General features: G+C 38.7%; 1 protein-coding gene across 2 annotated transcripts; it reads right to left on the minus strand.

Annotated features, from left to right (window-relative positions):
- Window positions 1-19,655: 19,655 nt before the first annotated feature.
- insig2 (insulin induced gene 2) lies at window positions 19,656-27,635 on the minus strand. 2 transcript variants are annotated; one of them, XM_023844631.2, is made up of 6 exons: window positions 27,551-27,635; window positions 26,032-26,405; window positions 23,404-23,528; window positions 22,030-22,196; window positions 21,825-21,924; window positions 19,656-21,673 (listed from the first exon to the last, which is right to left on the minus strand). In XM_023844631.2, exons 2-6 carry the CDS (start codon window positions 26,288-26,290, stop codon window positions 21,632-21,634), a joined length of 693 nt encoding a protein of 230 aa, XP_023700399.1. In that variant the 5' UTR covers window positions 26,291-26,405; window positions 27,551-27,635; the 3' UTR covers window positions 19,656-21,631. The 2 variants fall into 2 exon arrangements, with proteins under 2 accessions (XP_023700399.1, XP_023700401.1); XM_023844633.2 differs by having other exon boundaries at window positions 27,562-27,625.
- Between the last annotated feature and the right edge of the window lie 293 nt (window positions 27,636-27,928).

Genomic DNA, 27,928 nt, shown 5'->3' on the forward strand with positions numbered 1-27,928 from the left:
ACTGGGGTTGCACTTATTAAGGGTTAAGTGGCTGTAAATTGTGTTGACTGGAGCTGCAGGGGGTTGTGTGAGGTTTTGAGTCTTCGACCCAAAGATTTAACCTGAATAGCAGAGGGGCAGCAGGCCCCAGTGTATTTGCCTGGTATCCATAACACAGCCTGCCCAGTGTAAACAATAAAACCCTTTAATGAGTCTAATCTCTTCCATCAACACATTTTCAAGGCAGAAAATTAATGAGGAGAAGTTAAATGACCCCCTTTCATGTGTACAAAATTGGTTTTTCTAAGGATTAAGGGATTAGTATGGTGTTAAATCCTTAAAGTGCCCCAAATACCTTAATATTCATTACACAAGACACAATGGGAGAGGCTTCCCAATAATACCCTCTTGCCTTCTAATCATTTCTACCAGGGAGACCATGATCTTACAAGCCAGTGGTCATGATATAGGCCCTTTCATTCTCATTACAGCAGAGCCATCTGCATTAGATAAGACCTGGAAACACAACAGGATGAAATTTATTTATGAATATGTTCGTTTGGATCCGACCTCTTCCTCCCTGGGCCAGACACACATCCCTGCAAGTTCTGGCAGAGCCCCTTTTACCCAAGACAATAGACTGCCTATCTCACCACTGCAAAGCTTAATGAGATCCTGATGCCAGCAGTTACACAGAATACTGAAGATCTCAGAAATTGATTCACACGTAATAATGCACTGATATGTGTGTTACAAGCAACTGAAATGTACTAGAGGCTTTTAAAGTAATTCTTTCTGCAAAATGTTACTTTTTGTGATTCTGGTGTGAGGAAATTCATTGAACAAGAGTATTAATTTGTTTCATTTGGCTGGATTGGGGCTTTCCCTTCATAGCAACAGATCCACTGTGTGCAGTTTGACTGCCCTTGATTTATGTTTCTGTGATAAAGAAAACTGAATAAGAAAATTAAAAATGAAGAAAAAATGAATGGGACAGAAAATAAACAATGAGGCCACAGTGAACAGTAGTTGCTGAGGTTTAAGTGGCTTGTTGTAAATTGATCTACTGTGATATGTTTCTTTAAATCCTTTGTTGTTGTTTAATCATGTATTGTAACTCCAGTTATCAGTACATAGTTGGCTGGATAATGTGGTGGAGCATACTGCTTTCAGGGGACAAATCAATAAAAAGTTGCTCACAAAAAGAAAATCTGACATTTTTTGGCAGATCTCCTTGCTCTCTAAACACGTCTGACCTTCATCACCACAAAACGGTTCACAGTTTTAAAGGTCACCGCCAAGGTCAAGTATACATAATGAAATTAAGCAAACTAATAGGGGCAACACCCCTATGTAGAACTGTGTCTCCCCAGCTCATGTGAAAGATAATGCTATTTAGCATTACTTAAATTGTTGACTGCTAATTACGTATTTTAGTGGTCACTTATTAAAATGTATTTCCATTCTTCATGCATTTTTGCATGTCAGACATTTGTCTTTTATATTAACAATACCATGCTTCAGATCTAATAGTCCAAGGCTGGGTTGCACCAATATGGTTTAACTTTAAAACTGGATTAAAACAAGATCTACCTTCGAATCCCATTTTTGTTGCATTCATACTTTAAACCTAGTTTAAATTTAGTTTATAATTAATCCTGGTTAAATCTAAACCTTTGGTAATCTTAGTATAATTTCGACTCAAACCTAGATTAAATTCAAGTGTGTTGCACCAATGAATTTTAAACCTAGTATAAAGCTGGATTAGCAGTCATATTTAAACCACCCCTTGAGGAGGTTTATGTTAGGTCTGTTTTAGTTTTATTGACAACATAGCCATATTTCTTTGCTGGGTGGGATCAGACGAAAGAGCCCCATGTAGGAAAATTCGAGACAGGTTAAATCCAGCTGAATTTTTTAAAGCAATAGTGAGTTTTCCCAGTGGTTTTGATTCACAAAAAAGTGTGTCATATACCTCATTGGGAAGGTTGGGCCATCTATCATGCATGGAAGTCAGACGAATTCTGCTGTACCTCCACTCCTCCAGCTCTTAGTGGCTTTGCATTTTTATGCTACAGGGACTTATCAGATGGTTGACTGGCATCTTCTTGGAGTTCACAAGACCACGGTCTGCAGAAATGGGTGCTTTCACATCACCATAGCTTATTGATTGGTTGACCACAAGCATTGGCACTAACATGAAAGTTACACAGAAGCACAGAAGAAATGTACCGAACCAAGAATTGAGCATATGGAATTATTTTTGTACCCCAATTACATTTAATGCGTCAATTAATACATATATTGCTTGCACCTGCATCAGAAAATTTGATCGCTAAGCAATATACTGTAGCACCGGTGAGATCTGCGCATCCTGGCATGCCTTGCCAGCACATGTATATAGCCCCTGTGTGTATTGTTGTAGTAGTCTTATAGTTGTACTTCCCTATTGTTGCGCATGTGTTTGCCTGTGTCTTGGGTCTACCCTGTCCAATCCTTGCATGTTCTTAGCTTGTATAAATGTCCTACCATGTGTGCACCTTACAGTTCGGTATTTGACCACCTTGTGTTTCACTGTTATATGTGGGTTCGGTTCTTGTTGGCTGTCGCTTACAGTCCTGTAAAGAACTATCATAAAGAGCATGTTCTGTCCTGGCAAACAAGTCTCCTCGTCCTTCGCTGCTCTCGCAATGCCTCAGTCTGCCTGGTGCTACAATACTTTTATCTAGTGACACCAGTGCCGGCGGTGAAACTTGCCAGCGCTTATTAGCAGGATAAAGTTAACATCAAATAATTGACAAAACTACTTTTTTGTTCTCCACTGTTTTGGTGTGACAATGTAGTTTCATATGAAATTATGTATGAAGTTTAACCTACAAACTTTCTGCATCTCTCATGCTTATTTTCATTACTAACCCAGGTGGTGAGGATGGGGAACTTTTCATAATTGAAAGAACTACTACTCAATTAATGTACAAATTGTGTGTGAAAAATTTAAGTAAATCAGCATAACTCAAGCAAAAGTGTGGTAAATGAATTGGCTTTTACATTTTAAAAGTGCATGACACATTTGTGTTAACTTTATAAGGGCCATATTTATTTAGCCTAGGATGCATTGTGAATTAATTTACATTTTATCGGACTCCATCATGGCGGACACTGAACCTAAATTAATCCTATTTTAATCATAGTTTAAACTGGCTTAACTAATCCAGGGTTAAAATTAATATGTGCAACACGTCTATGATTAGTTAAACACCAATTTAATACCTAGATTTACTAACCCTAGACTAAGTCTAAACCAGGATTAATTTAATCCATGTTGGTGCAGTCCAGCCTATAGCCTGAGAATTGAATTTGTTGCTCATCACTTATATAATATTTTAAACTTTCAGTTTATGTTATGTATTAATTTCATTTAATTGTAACATCATGAAATGAAACAAGTCATTATTGAAATTATCAAATCAGTTTGATATAAATTTTGAACGATAACACTGAATCATATCTCCTAAAATTAATCCACATTTAATGTATTGTATGCATAGATTTTAAAACATGAATTGTTATTTTAATCACAATGGAATTTAAACTGGGACACTGCTGATAACTGAGCATGTAAGCTTCAATTCATATTCAGGCATATGAAGTAAATTTAATTACACTGTAAATGCATACTTTAATATTAATGTAATATAACAAAATGTAACATACAATACAGTGGAAAAAATCTTATGCCATCAAAAAAAGCTCAAAGCTATTTATCTCAGTATGATGTGTATATTTGCTCAGAAAAAAATAGCTTTACAATATAAAGAAATGAACAGTAATGCCAACAAAAAGTCAGAATTTCTTCTGTTCTACAAAAATGTACTGATATCTGAGCTTTTGATGAGTTGTAATTGTATATTTGCTTATAAATAATATGCAAATGAAAAATAATGTCATGCCCCCCCCCCCTCGTAAGCTCGCCAGCAGATCAGCAGAGATCAGTTGAACCTGGGGATGACGCCGCTCTAGTGCAAGGTATTGTTGATTCCATGCGACGTACTGAGCAATTCTTCCTTGTTCTCTGTGCAGCCCTGACCCAGCCAACCTGTCATGCTACTGTCCTTGTCTCAACATCCCGGCTCCCCGCCCTGTCGTGTGCCTTCTTTGTCGGACTGATCCATCTGGCTTCCTCGACCCTTCACCTGTGACCCTGACCACGATTAAGCTAGGCGATTCAGTTTCTGTTTGCCCTCTGCTCAATAAACCTTGCAGTTTCAGCGCTTTGTGTGTTGTGGTTTTTCCTTCCCTGCCAAATCAGAAGTCAGAAACCGCTTGTGTAGATCCAAATTCAGTCTGTATTGCAACAATGAAGTTACAACCAAGGCCGAACACTTACAAGTGTGTCCAGTACTGTTTTGCACCAATTTTTATACAAGTTCTTATCATTTAACAATATCTCGTCACTTGAGCATCATCATTCCTTCAACCATTCACAATCATTGTTTTTTCCCTTAATCCACACCCCTAAGTTTGTCCATCATTTCTTTTACTGTCTGGTCCCTCGGCCAAACATAATGGTGGCGCGACCATCTCCACTTGGTTTTTAAAAAATGCTCAGCCGTGGACTTTTGGTGAACTCAGGCGAATCCCTTTCTTCAGTAGCAAACCTTTCTTCAGTAGCAAACAGGCAGCTTCAGCCTGTTGCACATTGTCTAATTAGAGGGTTGATATTATATTTGTCCTTCAACATAGTGACAAGGTATAACACTAATAAAGGTGGATATTCATACATTCAGGGCTAACATAAAGTAGCTAACAGAAACTCTTAGGCTAACATAAGGTGCAAATACATACTCAATTGATTACATTGTGTTGATTACATTATAATTATTACATTGTAATGATTACATCATGGGTATTTGGCATGCTTTTTAATAATAACATGATGATTATATTCTACGTTGTATAGTGCTAAATAATATTCCATATGTGCTTCCTCGAGTGTTCTGTGGTGTGAAAGAATAAAAGGTTCCGGCAGATGTGCAACACCAGCTGCAAAACACCCTAGCACAGATCCATCAGCTCACCATGCTCCCTGGTAGGTCAGCTTCAGTAGGGGATTGTGCTACAGCTCCTCTGCTGCAGACGACACTGTACCTCTCTTCCGGGATGCTGATTGCCATTCTGGTGCGCTATGACGGGAATCCGGATCAGTGCTGCGCATTTCTAATGCAATATGGGCTCTACATCGATCACCATCTGGAGATGTTCTCTGATGACCGGGTGCACTACATGATCTCCTTTCTGTCTGGCAGAGCCCGTGTCTGGGCAACAGCACTGTGGATGGAGAAGAGCCCTGTCCCGAATTCAGCCGCCACTTTCCAGCAGGCATTCGGGGCAGTGTTTGTCAAGTCTTGAGGACTGTCTCCTTGATCTCTGCCAAGGAAACCGGACAGCTATAGACTTTGCCCTGGAGTCCCGCACCATCACGGCGGGGCTGGATTGGTCCACTTCCTCCCTCCAGGTTTGATGACAAACACATTTGATGAGTACATGCAGTTGTCCATAGCCCTCGACAATGTGGTTCGCGATCGGCGCAGAGCACACCCCCGCACAGAGACTCCCCTTGCACCATCCACGTGCTCTCCTGCCAAAGCAGAGCCAATGCAGCTGCCCCCGCCCCGCTATCCCCTGCAAGGCATCAACGGTGCATGCAGCAGCACCTGTGTTTGTACTGCAGAAAGGCTGGCCACCCAATCTGCTACTCTCCAGTTCACCCCGTGCCGTGGGGAACTTCAATAACCAGCAACTTGTGATGTTCCACTCCATCCCCTTGGAGACCCTGTTATCAGTTCGCAAAGTGGATGGTGCCCCCCTTTCTGCAGATCAGGTACTCCACCGCACCAGCCCACTCCGGAGGCAGGTGGGAGCCAACCATGGGGAGGAGATCCAGTTTCTGCTTTTACCTGCCATTAGAGATGGGCTTATCCTATGCCACCCATGGTTACAATGCCATAACCCACATATAGATTGGATGAAGGGGGAGATCCTTACTTGGACCCCATTGTATTTCGCCCACTGTATCATGTTACCATACTGAGTATCATCCATAGAAAGCCCCCTTCCAGAAGGACATGTCCTGATTCCACCAGAGTACAATTCCCCCAGTTCTGGAACAACTTAGGTAGGCCAGGGTCTTCAGCAAGCTGGACCTGCGGAGCGCTCACAATTTACTTCGAGAGGGTGGCGAATGGAAGAAGTCCTTCATCACCACCACTGGACAATATCTCATTATGCCATATGGATTGGCTAACAGCCCATCCAATTTCCAGAATTTTATGTACCAGGTGTTGGCCGACAGGCTCCATCGCTTTGTTATAGTATAAAATGATGATATCTTCATCTATTCCCCTTCTCTTCATGTTCATGTGGGACATGTCCAACAGGTGCTATAATGCCTTTGAGAGAGCCACCTCCATGTGAAAGGTGAGAAGTTCCATGAGTTCCAACTCCCTGCCATCAAGTTCTTGGGGTACCCCGAAGGAATGGCGCCACTGGCTAGATTGGACCGTCCACCCATTCCAAGTCCTTATCGATCATCGTAATCTAGAATACCTGAGGACAGTCAAACGCCTCAACCCTCGACAAGCCAGGTGGGCCCTTTTCTTTACTCGGTTTGATTTCAAATTGTCTTGTATTCCAGAGAAGAAGAACGCTAAGGCCAATGCCATATCTCACCAATTTGACTGAAGAACCTGTCCTGATCCTGCCAACCTCCTGCTTCCTGAACCCTGTCTTGTGGGATCTGGAGGCCACTCTACATGCCCACCACCATGATCAACTGGTACCTACCAACTGCCCACTGTACAGAGAGTATGTGTGAGCCCGGCATTGGCAGGCAGTTATGCAATGGGTGCACACCTCCCTTAGCCCGTCAAGCCTGCACGTAACGAGGCAGTATGTAATGGTCGGTCATTTGTGAAAATATCTCGCACGATCCTGAAATGCAGTTGACAGGGCTGAGTAAGTCTGAGCACTATACAAATTCATAACGATCATGTAAAGGCATAAACTAAGAGGTATAACTCAGAAAAAATAACAGTGCAGACAATTTTTAAACGGCACAAACTATTGAGACTGATTCGGAGGCAAATGAGGGGCAAACTTAACGGTGGAGTAAATAAGCAATATCTCTGCACTGAATTAGCACAAAGGACAGTTTCAACAGCACAAACCTGCACAGACGCTGCACAAATGATTATGATTGGTTTGGTCGAAATCAGATGCAAATGGGGGGCGGGGAAACCTTACAAACATTAATATCTCCGAAAACCAAAGCAGCACAAAGGACAGTTTTAACAGCACAAACCAGCACAAACGCAGCACACATGATTGCGATCGGTTTGGTAGAAATCAGATGCAAATGGGGGGCCAAGTCATGGTGAGATTGGAGCCCATCTCAGGATGCATCATACATAAACCCAAGTACACCCTAGGTATATAGCAGTCTCAAGGCCCGGACTGAATGCTTTGGGAGAAATTTCTATCCACAACATTAAATGACAACCAGTAACTGCACACACATATACACTCAGTCTCACTCCTCTAATCTATCCCACTCCTTTTTCACTTCAATTGCATTTTGCCTACTCATCTACCCTTGCATATTTGCACCCACTGTCAGACAAAGTTGTGTGTTTGTAGCTTTGTCTTGCTGTTTCTTTGATATGTTTATAGTTTTATATTTAGTATATTTTATTATATTCTCTTTATTGTTGAATTATAATGTCTCTAATTGTATGTGGCACAGTCAGGCAATCTGCCAGTATAAGCATTTCACTGTATTTTGTACAAGTATGATTGCATGCGACAAATAAAAAACTTTGAATTTGAAAATTAGGAAATTATGATAGAAATCAAACCCACAATCCTAGAGATGTGAGCCCAGAGTGTAACCTGCCGTCTGACACATATGGATATCAAATGGCTAATATTACCATTATAAGACAAAGATAAATTGATTTAAATATAAGGAGTATCCAGTCTACCTTAAAAGGCATGGAGCATAGATGTGTGGGCTGTTAACCTTATGGTGTTTTAGCACTAACACCACCCCAAGAGATAAATCCTAGACGCTATCATTGGCAGTCCTCCAGAACGGGATTATTACCCCATATTGGAGCCATGCTCCCCACAGCATAAATAGAAGTGAATTAGTACTTCACAATGGTACACAGTATATCAGCTAAGTTTGAATCTTCACAATGATTATGTTTGTACAATTGTATATTAACAGACTCATGATGTTGACTTCTGAGCATTCATAGTATACAGTATGTACAAACATGCACATATAAACGAATAAAAACAGGATTATATGACTTAGACTTAGTATTAAATATCATTCAGCAGAAAAGGTCCTGCTGAATGAATACTATTTTTCCCTCGTGGTAAATGAACTTCCAGATTTTTCTCTCATGTCAACTAACTTGGGCTTCATTAGGCCTCCAATTGATGGTATTTACATTCAGTGGAGTTACTGTACTTACAGTGCCAGCCATGGAAGGTGTTATGGAAAGATTTAGAGTAAGTGATCAATCCACCTTTTACATCTCCAGAAGCCAGCTTACAAGTTCAGTAAACATATAAGTGCTTTCGACCTTCATTCAGACTTCACTTCAGTAAATCAGTGGACCGAGAAAAAAAAATGAGAAATTTTGTGCCATTGGTTATTCATCCATCCATCCATTATCCTTCTGGGTCACGGGGGGTCCAGAGCCTATCCCAGAAGCTACGGGCATGAGGCAGGGAACAACCCAGGATGGGGGGCCAGTCCATTGCAGTGCACGCCATTGGTTATATATATCAGAAATCAAAGGTTCACCTAACAGGGGGATGGTGTGGGACTGAGTGGGTTAGGGTGCTATGCCTGTGGTTAGATGGTCACCAGCTCAAATCCCAGGTTAGGCAGGATGATTTTACCATTGGGTCCCTGAGCAAAGCCCTTAACCCCTAATAGCTGACCCTGCCTTCTCAATTTGAATTACTTTTTGTGTGCTGCATATGTAAGTCTACGTTTGTGGCAAGGATGCTAAAAACACGATAAAGCACCAGTGTAAATGAGCTCAGTATGCAATTATTATTGGGCTGACAAATATATATGCAAAATGTTCAATGATCTAAAACATTAACGATGAATTTTGAAGCTGATCTTCTATGTTCAGTCCAATAACAAGAGAAATTTATCAAGGCTCACGGTCGTTCATAATACCTCAAGTACAATGATAAATGAGAAATGTCTGCAACAACTGTTTAGATTCAAAGAAGAAGAATACTTGTCTTACAAATTATACATCTTCAGATTGACCTTCCATTCAAGTACATTGAAATACTGAAAAATATAGACCAAATAACCTCGATGAATTATGGCAAAAGTAATTCTAGAAATATGCCAGATTTTTAAAATAATAAATCATTCTTTTGGTCCATTTAGAATATATTTGTTTAGTATTGCACTGTCTCTGCTGACTGTTATACTATATTTATAGGAGGTCTTCATAAAATGTAGCCTGCTATTACAAATAATTTTCCATTGAACAGTAGACAAAAATCACACCCACATCTGTTTAAAAGATGAACCTCAGCAAGTATAATGAAATGGTACAGAAGTATGCTGTATGAAAATCAGAATGGTCTTTAATGTTGGCTATAAATACCAGCCATATGGGTAACGGACAGCCTACTCAAGACCACCTGCAATTTTGAAAGCATTTTAAAGTGAACCTCTTGCCTCTTTGAGGCAGCCAAGAGCAGATTACAGATGGATGGAGATCATCTCAGCCCACCCCCAGTTTTCTCCCTCATCATGGGACCTTGGTAGACATTGATGAATCAGGATTCAAAGGAAATGCAAAAAACCATGGCCATATGTATTTAATGTGTGCTTTTGATTTTGTCCCAAAGGACTGATTTCACCCATATAAGAAGAACTTTTCCATCCATATTTATTGCTTGAATTCAATGATCACTTTAAAGCTTGAGTTATGAATTTGTATAACTTTCATAGTCATACCAAGTACTGTTTTAAGAATGTGTTGAATAGCACCCATATATTATGTTTAATATATACTAATAGTAGGCATGAAAAAGAGATTTTACATACATCAATTGCTCTATATCAATGAGAACTTAAAAATCGAAGTTTGAATATCAAAAAATGAAATATAAATGGATACAAGGGGAATTTAATTAAGTTTGACAACATATTCTTTCTATTAATAAGAAATCCTCTGCAAATAACTTTTGATCCAATCAAGATTACAGCAGTCTCATGTTGCATACAGGGCAGGGTAGTGGCTTACTGCACAGCACTTAAACTTATTGTGAATTCTGCAGCAAAACCAGCACACTCATGTACTGACATGGGTTAAACTGAAGTACACAACCCTGGCATATTTTCACTACTATGGTTAAATTTGATGTTATCCAGCCATCTCTAACCTTTCATCTTTCCCAGGGTCAGCAGGGGATCTGGAGTCTAACCCAGGCAGCACAGGCTGCAGTAATCCCTGAAAGATATGCCAGTCCATCTCAGGTCACCTGTACACACAAAACCATATAGGAAATGGTCGCAAACTGCCCTAATTATACATCTTTGGAGTGTGAGACGAAACCCGCGTAGCACATGGAGAACTTAAAAACTACACACACACAGATTTGTAATTATATCTTTGTGGGGACTCTCATTGATTTATATGGGGAAAACTCTAATCCCAACATGATGACCTAACTCCCCTACCCATCACTAACCTTAACCATAAGTAACCAAACAAAATATGAGACTTCTGGCATTTTTATTTTTTTCATTGCATCCACAGATCTTTGTGGGGATCTGAAAAATGATCCCCACAATGTCAAAATAACATGTTTTTTATTACATTATGGGGAACATTTGGTCCCCACAATGTAATATAAACACAATACACACACACACACACACAGCACTACATTTTCTCACTCTGAACTCTGAGTGGGACCCATAGACCCAGGAGATGTGAGTCAGCAGGGCTGACTACTGAAGCACTGTGCCCTCCATCAGCCGCACTCATCTACGTAGTTTCATGTACAAACTCAATTAATGCTCTGCATTTTCAATTTTCACTTAAAGACATGACATTTAAATTTATTTATATCTAATCATTTATTTATGATTATTTATTTATAATTATTTCCTTGATTATACAGCAATCTACAACATCTTTGATATCTAAGGATTTCAATAATGTCATTTTGAGAAATATTTCTGGAGACAGTGCTTGTTTTGTTTAAAATTGCTGTAGAACATTGTTGAACTGTGATGTTGAGTGCATTTATGCTTTGAATAATTTTTGTAAGTGGTATTTTTCAATTTCTTTAGAAAAGGCCCACACATTAAACCTCCATAACTGTAACATGCCAGAGGTTATGAGAATGTCAAGCCTACAAATCACTTCATAATGACAATTCCATATGTGCTTTTTCTCAAACAGACACTCAGACAGTCAAGCTAGAATGTTTATAGTTACATTTAGTTCCAGTTTGCATGTTTTGCCTATTGGCCACAGACACTGATTTTGTATTATATGTCACTTGAAGAAACAACAGTGAAACAGAAGTTAAAAACAGAAAGTTATGTCAAAACACAGTGCAGGCACAATACATTTAACTCAAAAATGCAGGTATGCATACAAGGCAATAATATGACTCCAAATATTCTTTCGCATGGTACACCTGTAAAAAGAGAAAAAAAAAATTCTTGTATGTTCACTGGTCAAGTATTTCCCAGGAAGCAATTCTTTGATTATTGTTAGCGTTGGGAAGCATTGTGTGCTCTACTGCAGCTCAAACATCTGCTGGTTTGATAATCTGGAGATTTGTTGTCTGCTGGGATTTGCAAGGGAAGCATGCAATGATACACAACCCTTGGAGTGTGACTGCTACCATTGTTCTTCCAAAACAAAGTCTTCACTTTGATGTGCCTTGCCTGGAGTCAGGACACCTCCAATTGTGTAAAATTCAGCAAAATATCTCCTTATTCTTAGCAGCTGTGAAATCCCAATGCAAGGAATATGCCCCACAGTTTTTATACAGTTTATCATCACACTATAAATTATATCCTCATCTTAACAACTGTTTGACTGTTAAACGTTTTGCATCACGTCATGTTTTGCATGTGATATTTAATTTGAGGCTTTGCTTGTTTCCACAGTGCTGCTCTACTGCCTTTGCAGAATAATGACCTATGTCAATCCTATTAAGACCCCACAGGGGTAAAGCTCAGATGCTTTGTGCTTTCTCTGTGAAAGCAGAGTAATTTGGCACGTTTTCTCTTTTTGTAGACAACACAACAAAGTGAAGGAAAAAACAGGTGTTTGTGACCAAATTCAGCTCTTCATCCTTTAGTGTATCCTCCTCAGAATTCAGTATACAGTATATGCTAGACACACAACACAAGCACAGTTCTATTGAAGCATATGAAATGGTTGATTATGTTGACTTAAATGTTTACAAAAACTTGTCTGCACTAATTATTATTATTATTATTATTATTATTATTATTATTATTATTATTATTATATACAGTCATTTGCCACATACATGTATTATAAAATAGTAATCCATATAACTGGGGGTTAAATAATAAATTACATTTTGCAATAAAGTATGCTTCTTACGATGTATGTTAAATGTAATTGTGATAAATTGAATATGAAGTTTCAATAACGTAAACCTTATCCTAATTAGTAGTGCAGTGTGTTTATATAATAATTTATATAATAAGAAGAAGAAGAAGAATAAAGAGCATATTGTCTTACATCTTATATATTTTTGCCACAGAAAACAGCAAAAAACATGAATTACAAACCACAAACTCTGGCTAAGATATCCTCACAGTGTCTTGATTGTTGCAGAGACATTTTTAAGCCTTTCTCTCGTTGCGATGGTATCAAAGTTGAGGATGTATCATTGCTCCGAGTTATTTGACACTTCATAATTCAGTGGCTTTGTGCCACCTTCTGGTGACTCAGAAATAAAACAAACAAAAAAGTGAACATAAATTGAAAAAATGATAAATGTAAACTTATTAGCAGTGTGCCAATATATACCCAATGTACCTGTATTTTAGATGTTGGTGCTTTTCGTTAAGGACCTCTGTTTAAAAACTGTTAAGATAGTGTTTATGACAAAATGCTCAGTGGCTAAATGTTAATTGCCCTGAATAACTCATGGTGTCTTATATTCTATTATTGTTTTCTTGTTGGCACAGAAATATTTGCCATCCACTGAAAGGTGTATGATTCTAATTATATATCACCAGGGGTGTATTAAAATGTAGCGTTTTAATTACGTACCGCCAAGTAAGCCACATTAAATCGATTTCACCCTCTAGATCTCTGTTGGATTAGGAAGCTCATACAACCTGGGAAGAGAGGGCTCTTGGATAACACAAGGCGCTTTTCTCTTATAACCATATTGAGCAGGGCGCTGGAGCAAAAATCATTAAGTAAGCTAGATAATCAGGACCAAATCAGCCGCTGTCCGTGGTGCTTCTTTTTATTCCGAGTGCTGGCGGTAAGGCTTTAAAATATTTTTATTGATGTTGACGGCAACTTGTCACGTTTTCCCAATACTAAAAATAATAAGCATAAAAAAGATTTGCTGACTTAGCAGCAGCTACACTTCTAATTAAGTGTTCCTGTGTAGCACTAGCAGAGCTATAGAACTATGTTATCACCATTATTATGGAGCTTAAACAGTAGCGGGGAAGTGGGTAGACACCTAAGGAATTGGAAAATGATTGTGATTGATGTGTTCCCATTAGCTTCTCTGTTATCCCTCTGGATAGGAAGAAAGCACTGAGTTGTAACACAACAGATTACATTGGCCCCCACTCTCCCATCAGACATTTACGCAAAATATAGACCCGTTAGCGAAGAGGTTCATTTTCTCTGCAAGGAATTCAGACTACTTCATTTCATTTACAATTTTGCAGAGGCTCTACCTAATACATACATCTCAGAAATTTAGTTTTTATTATAAGCCTTTTATGTGGTTATCATACGAGAAATGCAGTGTCGAACTATGTTCTTATACAACCCACTTTTTTCCAGCATACAATGCCAAAATGATTGATTGTGACCAGCAAATGCAGTGTCCAGCATTACCCAGCAAATGACTTTGGCCCTTACTGGCAGACCTTGGCCAGACAGAAATCAATATTTCACCATTAAAATCTATCAAAGAAGAGTTAGAGCTCCAGCTGTCTCCATCAGGTTTTTAGGCTTCTCAAACATTAAATCCGACACTTGTAGTACATGAGTAATCAATATATAGTGGTTCACAGATCATTTGTGGTCACCTTCTAGCCGTGATGGATGCCTTGAGTAGTTGTGATTCATTTTGTCACACCATTAACCAGGATTCTGTCGAGTCCTCCCCTGATTTCATTTAGAAGATCATTCTTCACACTTCAGAAGAGGCCGAATGGGAGAATAAGAAGAGCCAAGAGGAAACCACTGCTTCCAATTTTCTCCTGTTTCAGTAAGCCACTTTATAGAGATTTTGTGTCCTATGGAGTGTGAAAATCCCTTAGAGGTAGGACAAACATACTTTTGAAGCTACTCACCACTTGACATATGCACAGAGTGTGAAGCAACCCATTTAAATAGATTTGCCTGATATATATTTTTCACAAAATTCTGTGTGCAGCAGTCTTATTTGTTTTTTTTTCTGTTATCTTTATATATCCTGAAAAAGAGCTGAGTTTATAAAAATTCAGACCAATGGAGCAACTGATTCAGTGTACTTGCTAAAGTCAACTTGGTAAATAATCTTGCAATAAAAGAACAAGTAGCAGTGCAGGGACAATTTCCAGGATAAATGGATGGTCTGTCATGCTATTTTGAAAAATATCTTGCCATCTTAGACACAAAGTGGGAGTGATTGTACAAAATGAGGATCAGCAAAAGGGGAGAGGTTTGGGGACAAGGGTGGTGGTGGCAGTGGGGGGTGGGGGCATGGGGTACAATTTCTTGGTCTGAACTGCAAATGTTTTATTGCTTCCTCTTTTTTTTTCAAGGACAGCCTGTGCTGGTTAAATCTCCCCAACCAACCTTCATGACTGATTCCTGTGTTGGACATGGTCCTGAACACATACTGTGTCTGTTCAGGCTGTCTTGGCACAAATGCAATAAACAGCTGCTGGAACCACTAGTCCTCTTCAAACTCTGCTCCAAACAATAGCCCTCATCTGCCATTCAGGATCACTAGATACATCTTTTATTAAAGAAAAAGGAAATGTGGAGCTTGTCGTGCACAAATAGCAGCCAGTAGTGTGATGGTTCTTATTGGAGACTCATGCACAGTCAGTGAAAACCAATATAATTCAGCCAGAAAAGATATTTGTGATGTGCTTTATTTCCCTGTGTACCCACTGTGTCGTAGTTCATCTATGATAATGTCATCAAGGCTGCAAGACTTCCAGTGCACTAAAAAGTTTTCCCCATGTTTTCTTCATCGGGATTTGCAAAGGCAGATGTGTGGCCATTGTTTCACTTTCTTCCTAAATGTGGATCTGCTATATAATTGCAATGATCTCTATGTATTCCTTATTCCATTTCTTATATCAATATCTGTAGGTAAATATTTATCCAGTACCGGGGCATGACAAGCCTGGAGCCTATCCTAGGAAGCACAGGAAAGGCAGAGAAACCCTAAATAGAGATTTCAGTCCACTAAAGAAGACACAATCACATAATACGGGCAATTTAAAGACTTGCCATAAGGACATGTTTTTATGCAGGAGGAAAACAGAATGCACAGGAAGGTGACACAAACACAGGGGGAATGTGCAAACCGTACCCACACAGAGGTAGGGGTGACATCTATGGATAGATTTTTAAATATTGTTAATGCAGAATTTTATGACAATTTTAGAGGAGCTATGGAGTGTAAATAAAGGGTGGTTATTGAAATAGTTAAATCACAATTACAAACACAGCTACAAAGAGAAGACATGTTAGGGTAAATGCCAATCAAGAGCATATGACAAACATTGTTTCAACATAGAGGAACAGCGGTCACAAGTCAAAGCACACAGACAGGGAGAGATGGAGAAGGATAGCTGCTAAAGACCACAAAAGTACAGCCTCAAAATTATCACAGAATATCACTGAAGGAGCACATTTATGACCCTATCTCAACAAAAAAAACTACATTGCAAGCTTCACAATTAGGCCTGATATGTACAGTCCAGAAGCTACAAATCCAGACCAAGATTTCGTTTCTATCAACCAGTTGAGTACTCTGTGACTATGACTCTTTAAGCTTAGCTGGTTGTTAGAAACAAAATCTTGGTCTGGATTTGTAGCTTCTGGACGTAAATGCCCAGCAAAGTATATGTATGTATTTATGATTAAAGTACCTGATATGTAGAGCACAAAATCTGGATGCCTGAGCTAAGGAAAAAAGTAATGTGGACTATTGAGGAATCTTTCACCTCTTTTTCTTACAGCCAGATGGGTTTATGTTTAGAGAATGTCAAAGGATGGCTTCAACCCACATTATCTCTTGGTATGGGCAGCCATTTTGTAGAAATCATTAGGTCCATCAGTTATTTATGGCCAAGAAATATAAAGCCATTTTACAGAGCTAGGTGCATGTTATACAGCAAACACTGGTTCTTCATGATGTTTCTTGTTCTAAGAAGATAATGGCCTATGTACATTGTTAGACTAAATGCAAGAATCGCTTATGACCCTAAATAGCCATAAATAAGGATTCCACATGAATAATTTGGTAACATTTACTGTTCGTCATGTGGTGATGCAGAGCAGTTCAATAAACAATTCTATATGCATACTTACATTATGGGCTATGACCCTTATTACCTGGGAAACAATTACATGCCAGGAATGAATAGAGAGATTAACTCATTAAGAGTGAAGAGCTTGGAACTTTGTAACCTGAATATAAAGCAGGCAAGATTCATTATTTTATCCGGACAAGATAGCAAATCAAAATTCATAATAATATAACAAGGAACCAAAGAATCATGAATCTTGCCCTTTCCCCTGATTTCCTAAACTGCTTTTTAAAGAAGGGCCATAGAATCCAACAAACAAAGAAGCTCTAAATCCATATTATGAATCTTAATTACGTGCCGCTTTTAGCGCAGCGAAGAAGAGGCAGGTAACATTAATCTACATTAAGACAGCAGATGCCCTGCTGTGCAGTTTATGCTGAATCACAACTCCCCTTTCTCACTTGTCCATGCAGAGCAACCAAGGTAATATCTAGTGATTTAACTGTGTATTGAACCTACATATTACTGTTCTTGTTCTTGCACTGTGGTCTGAAACAGTAAGCACCTGGCTTCATGCTTCATCATTCAGATTAGATCATTTACCTAACACAGGATACCAAGCTTCTTTCCTTCTTGTAACAGGACTAGTTCAGTATACCACTGTCAATTTTGCCGAGTTCATGTTAGGTTTGCCTGAAGCAAATAAAGCTATTTAGAACCATTCTAGCAGGAAAAACAATGTACATATTGGGGGGGAGGGGGAGGGCTGGGGGGTGCCTGAGCACCTGCCCCTTTTGAGGTCCTCAATGCCCCTTTTCGATCACTGATTTTCATTCAAATTTTGCCAAGGAGGAATGGTTGAGCCCCCTGAAATGTCTCTGCACAGCCCTATACATATACAAGAGACAAACCCAAGTTAAATTTGAGTATGAAATGAAAATGCCCTGTACTATCTTTTTTTGGTAAATGCCATTCTTATTCACAAACAGGTACACAAGGTTTTCATTTGAATGGGAAATGGAAATGGATTTTTCACTAATCGTCCTGCACCAGAAATTTCAGGTTCAACCTTTGATTAACTGTGCTGCTAAATTGTCTTTCTCCACAATGCGACTAGCACCTGACAAGCATGGTTAACAAGTGACCTGCTTAAACAAACTGCATGCGGTAATGCAGCAGCCACATAATGCGAAGCCCATAAGCTACAATCCAAGGAAACCTGCTCAACACAAGGCTTAGCTTCTTGGAAATTTCACAAACCTCGTGTACCTAGTCTAATTACACTTAAATTAAATTTAACTTGGGTTATATATATATGTATATATATAGGGCTGTGCAGAGACATTTCAGGGGGCTCAACCATTCCTCCTTGGCAAAATTTGAATGAAAATCAGTGATCGAAAAGGGGAATTGAGGACCTCAAAAGGCGCAGGTGCTCAGACACCCCTCAGCCCCCCCTCCCCCCCAATATGTACATTGTTTTTCCTGCTAGAATGGTTCTAAATAGCTTTATTTGCTTCAGGCAAACCTAAAATGAACTCAGTCAAATTGACAGTGGTATACTTAAACTTAAACACTTTTTTAACTGTCTGTCTGACCCATGCTGTCTTAGTTATTAAATAGAGTCCACAATGAGTCTGTTTGATAGATATAGGATCCATAGCATCATTTTAATTTCTACCATCATATGTGGTTCTGGCAACCAGTAGACAGACATGCTGGATCCCTTAGCTACATTATAACTAATTCTTATGCACTCTCACTATATAGAACACCACTCGGGTACCTATCCTCACTGTTTCCACCTCATAGTAGTTGTCTTAGCACTTTGTAACACCAGCCATTAACAGATACCACAGCATCACCAGGAACTTTTAAACTCATTTGAAATGGTGCATGGTGGTTACTGTGCTTGGCATTTGTTCGAGTGCTATAGCATCACAGCACCTGTGACCTCATAGCGTTTCCCTCTCATGCAAAAATCTTCTGACACGTGGCTTTCAGATTAATTTCCACCCCCAGCTTCTTCCTGCTGTTCCTGTCCTTTCACTTGGTGGGGGATTCCTGGAGACATCATCTATGTGGAAAACAATGTGGTCCTTGGCCCTCACCACTAACAAGCAAGTCAACAGTTTTTAGCCAAGCACCAAACAACCACAATAAGGATAATTATGGAATTTTCTGTCATATAACTACTACTGGCTATAGTGACTCTACATTGCTGAAAAATACTCTTGGAAATGGCAATCTCCACAGCCCTCAATACCATACAACAGCAAAAGTCAATGTCAGCATTTTGCTGTTCAAAGTGACAACACCCTCATTACTGTACCTAGATCATCACTTTTGCACAGGCAAGATACACTTACTTGAATGAGTACCTGGCACAAATCAATTGCAAACATATGATTCTGCTCCATCAATGCTCCCTATACAAACAAATGTATTGGTAGTGTTTTAACCATTTACATTTTATTTCAAATTTATGAATTTAAAATTAAATGGTAAAGCAAAATTGTAATGCTTATTGTTTTATTGTAAAACAAAAAATGCATAGATTTTAATAAAAAGCAGCTATTTCCTGTAAAACATGGCCCATATTAAGTTCTTCAATCAATTTTTCTATATTAAAATGGCAGGTCACTAATTCAAGAAAAGTCATATCATCGCGACCTAGGAAGACACCGCTGTTGAATGAATGGACCTAAAAGAACCAAGCTACACTTTGCAAAATTTTCATTAAAGAGGCCTAAATCAGGTACATAAAGAGTGAAGGTCAACAAATGGTGACCATATTTGTCATTTTATCCATCATGGGAAAAGAAATGAAAGCAATCAAATATTTGTACAAACATGATTTATTACATTCCACATGGTGCAACAAGAGAATATACTGAAAACAGATTTACTTGCTATAAAATACAGCTGCTGCAATTCATCTCATCTCAATAATGCACAGATGATGAAAATTCTTTAAAGGGGGGTGAAGAACTTAAGCATGGATACAAATGTTTAGGAACTTAAAACTCAGAAATAGAGATGTATCTTCATGACTGGGCTGGGTACTTTGAATTATATTTTCTTTTTCCACTCCTCCTCTCCACCTCATCACTCAGTCGTGATTCAAGTTATTTCTCAGCTTTAACATAAATGGCCATTTCTACATAGAAACTACTTCCATGTCAACCACTATATACCTATATAAAGTAGGCTTGGATAGTATGCCATGGTATTTCCATCCATGCTCAGCAAATTCTATCAGCAAGATATAATATTAGAATACATCTGTTTTTGAAAAATCCATGAAAACACCACAGTACCGCAGTATACCATCTTGACGGTATGAAAAATTAAATACTGCTCAAGCAAAATGCAAAGCAAAATGAATTTCTAATAATTTTTTTTCCAGTGGACTGTCATTGAACAGTAAATGGAGATTCCAAATGAAACATCCTACAGCTCATGTATTGAAGAAAACTTTCAGGTGCTTTTATTGTTCTACATTTAAAAAAAGTCACTTAAGTAAACAAAATGGGAATACATGGGAAACCAAAAGAAAATAGTGTTTCTTTATGTTCTAATGTCCTTTATCCCTGTTGAGAATTAAAATATTTATTACAGTAGTAAGCAATCTACGGCAATAATTAAATAAGGAACAAATACAGCCAATCTACAAAAATCTATTCCTACGTACTGTACTGCAATTTTAAAAAGTATATGCTATTTTATTTATAACACAATTTGATGCAATGCAACCAAGTATTAAATCTACATTTTTTTTGTCCGGGAAATTTTGTCCAGAAATACACTGCATTGTAGTCTACTGGGGGCATCATACCCCTCAGCCTCCCTGCGAAAGTCTATGCTGAGGTACTGAATAAGAGGGTCCACCACTTTGGCAAAGCCAGATACAGGAGGAACAATGCAGATTCCATCCTGGTTGCAGAACGGACCAACTCTTCACCTTCACACTGATACTGGATACATGGGAGTTTGCACAACCAGTCTACATGTATTTTGTGGACCTGGAAAGAGCATAGGTTCATGTCCCTCGGGGGATCCTGTGAGGGGTGTTTCAGGAGTATGGAGTCTGTTGCTGTGGGCCATCATGCCCCTGTATAAAGTCTGGTTTGCATCACCAGCAGTAAGTCGGACATATTCCCAGTAGATGTTGGACTCCACCAGGGCAGACAAGAATGACCAGAACCCAGCCAGGTAAAGGGTGGAAGTGACATTCTAATGTCAGAGATGACAAACTTATCTGACAAATTCTCATGAATCTGAGGATGACATCAAGTGACCTTTAAAAGCAATGGGAAACATCAAGTGCAGGTGTGAAGTGCACTGCTACACAGTTCACATCAGGCTCCTAGAAGCAGAACTGAAGTCCCATAAAGCAAGGAAGAAGACCTTCATTAATGAGAAACAGAGAACAACCAGGCTGCAGTTTGCAAAATTAATCATTCACAGACAAACACATAAACAGAGAAATGAGTGAAACAAAAAAAATTGTGCCACGGTCTCAATTTTTTCTACAGCTGTATGCTCTTATCCTCACCTATGGTGACGAGCTTTGAGTAGTAACCAAAAGAATGAGATCATGGATACAAGCAGCAGAAATGAGTTTCCTTCACAGGGTGTCTGGGCTCAGCTTTAGAAATAGAGTGAGGAGTTCTGACGTTCAGTAGGAGCCCAGAGTAAAGCTGTTGTTCCTTCACATTGAATGGCACCGCTTGAGGTGGTTCAGGCATCTATGTAGGATGCCTCCTGGGCACCTCCTTGGGGAGGAGTTTCGGGCACGTCTATTCATCAACTCTGTTAATCTTGATGCTTCTTCTCTTGAACAACATTGCACTCATACTGGAAATAAGAAAATGTCAGAATGAGAAAAATGAAAACATAAGCTACTGAAAAAACAGCTCTCTAAAACATGCCTTTACCCACTAAAGTGGATAATCGTATACAAAGCGAAGAAATGTTTTTGGAAATGTTTTTGAATACAAAATCTTACCATAGCTAGCTGCCGTCCTATATTTCCCATGGTTATTACACCAGCAAAAAAAATACATGGTAACCAGGAACGTATATAGAGAAAATCAGGAGAAGTATACCTAGGGGAGGGACAATATATTTTTTAGTAAAGTGAAACAGCATACCAAAAGCAAAGTGTGAATCTAGACAGCAAAGGAGAGATTACATTAAACTGAATAACTTACTGGAAAACCTCATTGTAGACAAGCAGCTGAGTGGTAAGAGTAGCCAAGAAGGCAATGCTGACACCCAGACCAAATCCACTGCGGGACCGGTCAAAGGTCCACCACAGTCCAATGGACAAGGCAGCCAAAGTCAAAGACAGCTGCACATTGTTTTCAAAGTCCACCTTCTGAGAATCCATTTTAAGAAACACTGATCAGCAAGTGTGTAGAATGGAATTAGGGAGTATATTATCTCTAGCTTAATTTTTAGCCAGAACTTAAAATCTTCTTTCATTGCTTGGATTTTAAAAGGCAATTTAAAAAACCTTGGAGGTTGCAGAAGTAGTAAAAGCAGATCTGTTAAACATTTTCAAAACTGATATCAACTTAAAGAACAATATACTACCCTTATATCGCTATATACACTCAGTGGCCAGTATATTAGGTATACCTGCTTGCTAATGCAAAATGAAACTGCAACTGAATACATACAACACACAGAGAGTATAAAGAGATTTGCTTACTCTTCAGGTAAGAATTACAATGGCTACGATGCCCGATCTAAGCAATTCTGAATGTGGTGTGATTGCTGGTACCATGCCTAATGTTTCCAGTATCTCAGAAACAGCCATCCTACTGGGATTTTCATAAACTACAGGGGCTCCTCAACTTACAGTGGGTTTACTTCCCGATTAGAACTGGAAAATATCAGTTGAATATGAAAATGATAACTATTGTCACTTAAGTAAAAAAAAATACTGTACTGTAAAGCACTGTAACTAAATACCAGTATTTGAAAAGTAAATGAATAACCAAATAAATATATTCAAACACAGAAAAATGGTGGTTAATATATCATTCCTAATATCATATGTATGATATGTATACACTCATAATCACTAGAGAGATTGCAAGTATGGCTGCAGCCATCCCCAAGCATCAGTAGAAAGTATTATATGACATATTGCTAGTCTGGCAGCAGATGAAAATTTAAAATCGACTACTGAATGTGCATCATTATTGCGTCATCATGAAGTCAAAATATAAGTCAAATCATTGTAAAGCAAGGAGGATCTGTACAGTGTCTAGAGTTTATAAACAATTGGTATTACTGAGGCTGAAAACACTATGAGAGTTGCAAAAAAAATTCCAGACTGCTTAAAGCCAACAGGATGGTATTAAGTCCAAAATAACTCAGTACAATAGTCAAGTGCAGAAAGGCTTCTCCAATTCATCTACCCTTGTACAAAATGTCTACCCTTGATATGATTCTGGGAGCAAAACTGTATTACACAGCGCTAGCTAGTTATACCTAATAAAGTAGCCAATGAAAGCATGTGCATAAATTTGTTAATGGCTGTTAACCATTTATAGAAACAGAGTGGAAAAGGATACTGCACTGGCATGATTGATTCCCACGAAGACAGCAATGCAGCGCATCACGCTGGACCATTCACGCTTGAACTTGTGCGGCTTACCCAGGCAATGATCAATGCAGGGGTAAAGTAGACCAATCATCACTATTATCACATAAAAGGGAAAAACAGACAAGTTCTTCAAGCAGTACAATATTTTCATTTGGATCATGAATCCTCGTGTGGGACCCCCATGTGATCAGCTGTTTCTGGTTGTTGTCATTAGTCCTCTGTATTAAGTCCGCGGTTCAGTTTGTTTCCCCAGTCTGGTCATTAGGTGCGTTTGACTTGCTTACAGCAATGCATTCTGATCCTGACGCAATGCATTACGGTTAGATGCATTGCGACCTCTCACCCGGCTGCACAAACTGGAACCGCCTCCGTGACGACACACCTTTCCCCTTATTGGCTGAAGAGGTTAGTTACACGCATGACGTTTGTATCCCAGGCAGTTCCGATGCGTAATCTGCTATTTCTCCCGAATATCACGTAAAGCAGTGAGAACTAGTTTTCAGTTAGTTTACCTGGTAAAATAAAGCTTAAATAAATGACATAAATGCTCTAATAGTACACGTAAGTTAGTGGTTTATTTATTGTTAGTTACTGTAATGTTGCGCTGCTTTATTTGGTTAATCGTCCAGTCTGTGACGAAGGCATTCAAGTAAGAATTGCATTGTAGTATGACTCATTTCCTGGCGCATACAATTTATATTAGGTCAGCGTTCACGGTTCGACGTCTGATATTCAGATCGAGTTCTAGGTCAAACTGGTTTGTTTCACTTTCAAGAAATTCGAGTTCTAGTGAGTTAGAGAAGAGGTACCACTGTACATATATATATATAGACAGTAAAAATACATTTAGACAATGATAGACAGTAACAGTAATTATTATATAATAAAATACATTTTAAAATACAGATTTCATATTATTTTAATAATAAACCATTAATACATTTAATTATAATAATATTGTCCTGCCGACGGAGACAAAGGCGCAGACATCAGGGTATCGGGGAATACGGGGTTTAATTACAGGTAAGGCAAGCAAAACACAGACGGACAATACAATGACCGAACTGGGGAAACAAACCGAAACGCGGACTAAATACAGAGGACTAATGACAACAGCCAGAAACAGCTGATCACATGGGGATTCCACATGGGGTTAACGAGGGGGCGTGGCACGCGGAAGGAGCAGACGATCGGGGCAGGGCACATTGTTTGGATACATTTATTTTCTTACTTTACAAATTACTATTTTGATAAATGTGCTTAGTACAGTATATGCTTTTCTGGTTTTATCCGGTTCATTTTGTGTTTAAATGCTAAAAAAAAACGTATTTAGGTGTAATTTTTTGGGGCCGGGAACCAATTAATTGGTTTTCCATTATTTCTTATGGGGAAAATTAGATCACAACTCGAACTTTTTAGGATTCGATCCGCGGTTATGAACGGATTAAATTTGAGTTCTGACGTACCACTGTATAACATAAAAATTCTATAACCACAGAGACACTCAAATACATACCAATTCCAGTAACGCTTAAATATATCATAAGCAAAGGAATGAGAGTACATACAACCAAATTCATATTTCCTTTTGCAAACAGTCTTGTCCAAAGAACATTAAGAACCAGATGCACACAAAGTGACAAGTATACTATCAGCACATCAGCTCGATGATCAATCGTTCAGCTATCAGCTACTGAAACATTCCTGTTCTGCTTTACAATATATGAGAGGCTTTGATGGGTTTGGGCAGGAATGCCTATTACAGTGGGCACAGGACACAGGGCAGGGATACACCATGGACAGGATGTCAGGTTATTACAGAGCACATGCATGCAAACACATGCACACAATCATAAGATATATTTATAGGTGTTAGGCAGGATATGTAATATGTTATTCATTTTCTGTTTTTTGATAACTATAAACATTCATTATCCTAATATACATATATTTTATATTAGGATAATAAATGTTTATAGATATCAAAAAACAGAAAATTAATAATCCCAGCCAGGTAGGACAGGGGGTTCATCCTGGATGGGGTGGCAGTTCATCATAGGGCACAAATGCACATATTCACATAAAATGGGAAATTTAGATATTGAAAGACGAAGGCTAACCAGCATATCTCCTGCCTCCCCGGTAGGTAATAGCACATGGACATGAAATGCCACCGATCCATCCACCAATTCTCAATAACCACTTATAATGCTCAGTGTACGCTCTGAAGAATGAAGCAGGAAGGGACGCTAGGCCTTGACAAAGTACATATTCACATCCAGTATAAATACACTGTTTAACCTAAATAACATGTCATTGGACTGAAGAAGGAAATCTAAGTACTCAGAGGAAACCCACACAAACAAAGAACATGCAACCGCAACCACTCCCCCCCCCCCCCCCCCCCCCCGCAAAACACACACACCCAGACCCCACAGGGGAATTGATCTTGAATCAACACTTTAAAAAATATTACTCAAATTCACTTTCAAGCTAAAATACTTAAATATAACAAACCACAAAAATAATACCCAAAAATGTTTAAATATTGGAAATAACAATAGCATTAGAAAGATGTTGACAAAGGTAGACCTACCAGAGACTGTACCACAGCAGGGAGGCACCCACCAGGCGGAGGAAAAAACACTGGCAATTACATCAGGGGGGAAGAGGGTAATGTTCCTTTGGACCTGAAGTAGGTTGAGCACCAGAGAAAGGAAGACCCCAACGGAAAACAGCATAACACCACGGATGACCAGGTTTGCAGTTTTGTTGGTAATAACCGCAATATATGGCCCACAGACAGCTGGCCCCGACTCCAACTGGTGGGCTTTCACGTCCGAGGTATCCGCCATAGTTGCCAGACCTCTTCCTCAAGTCATGCATAAATATAGGATTTATATGAGGGTCTTGATGGTGACAACTTCAGGCCTTCATTTGTTCCCATTGGGTTCGGACACTGCAGTGGGTCTGAAACAAAGTTTTTAGATATATTATGGGTACATGTAAACTCAACATTCCCCGTTTAATTGGCAGTGTGCACTAAATCCCATTTTCCACCATAATCGTCTTCACAAAACCATCATTTACCAAACATGAATCCAACAAAAGTAGCGAATACCAAAAACAAATTATAATTAAACAGCTTAAACTGGTGGTTGGATATGACAATTGTTGCATTGAATTAAATTGTTAAACAGTAAATGTTAAAAGGAGTACATTTAATAAACAAATTCTTGGTAAGGTATTTAGCTCTAACCTATTACATGAAGACATACAACTTCATTATTTTAAACCAAGAGAACCACAAAAGATAAGAGCAATGATGACAGAATGTGAATTTTGCCATATTATCTTTTTTAATAAGCGTTAGCTTTCACTCAAGGTACTTGTACATTTTGGCCAGCAATTTGAATAATAAAGTTACAGTCACAATGGTTTCCCTCTGATACGATTAGCTTGTCTCCATTATGTCACAAGTCCACTGATTCACTTATTTCTTTCGAATCCAGTGAAAAAATTTTGCCTACAACACCAGCAGATTCTACAAATTTACGGTTAAATAACAATGGTGAAGAAATGGAGAATGACCAAAGCAAATACATATACCAGACACAATATATAGCTAGCTGTGGTTCCCCGATCCAAACGCTCTTAACAAAAAAGTTAAGTGTTTTTAAAATTTAAATAACGAATCTTAATTTAAACGTTGGAATAATCATTTGTGTATAATTGTAAATAATTTCTAATACTGTAGTGAACAAGAACATCGAGCAAACTGCCATGCAACCTTGTTTTCTGTCAAACGAGCCTAAAGGCAAGTCTGTAAACTGGCCTTTTCGTAACAATTTCTTGTTTCAAACGGCATATTTGTATGTTAATCCCATGTTCACACACATTGCAGCATATAAAACATAACTAGCTAAATAAAGACTTTATCATCGTTCGCTGTTCACGTCTGTTCCGGGTGCGACAAGAAAACCTTGATATTAAACCAAAATGTTAAATGTCTTTACATTCGTCAGGAGCTAAACCTATCAGTAAAGCGAGATAAATTTTGTGGCAAACAGCGTATAATTCACATCTTAAAATCGGAATATGTAAGGTAGAGTTACCTATAGCTTACTTTGAACGGTCATATCACTTCTCTTTCACGCATCAAACACACAAGCCTGAACTTCCAATGAGATTCTAGCCATGTGACGTCGCTTCCTTCTTGGATGTTTCCGCAAGCGCAGTGAACTCTTAGGTCAAGAACAGTGTTTACAAAGAGGTGGAAATAATTATCAATTAATCGATTCCATGTGGACCCTTTGGGTATTTTTCTGTTGGGTTTGGTCCCTATATTTAATAAAATTGTTACAAAATCATGTAATAAAATACAGTTGAAGTATTTTAATTTTATTTGTTAAATTGTGTAATTTATGATGGTTATATATTTATAGATTATTAAATGTAGTTCAGAGGATCGTGACAATAGAATGGTGGAGAGG

The sequence above is a fragment of the Paramormyrops kingsleyae genome, chromosome 1 (assembly GCF_048594095.1).
Source record: "Paramormyrops kingsleyae isolate MSU_618 chromosome 1, PKINGS_0.4, whole genome shotgun sequence".
NCBI lineage: Eukaryota > Metazoa > Chordata > Actinopteri > Osteoglossiformes > Mormyridae > Paramormyrops > Paramormyrops kingsleyae.

What these genes read in the sequence shown, in the direction of transcription:
- insig2 (XM_023844631.2), bottom strand. Translation starts at nt 26,290, where the DNA reads ATGGCGGATACCTCGGACGTGAAAGCCCACCAGTTGGAGTCGGGGCCA. An exon ending in GAATCAATCATGCCAGTGCA is followed by an intron (nt 22,197 to 23,403) that starts GTATCCTTTTCC and finishes ATGGATTCTCAG; the next exon opens with AAGGTGGACTTTGAAAACAA. An exon ending in TAGGACGGCAGCTAGCTATG is followed by an intron (nt 21,674 to 21,824) that starts GTAAGATTTTGT and finishes TCTTATTTCCAG; the next exon opens with TATGAGTGCAATGTTGTTCA.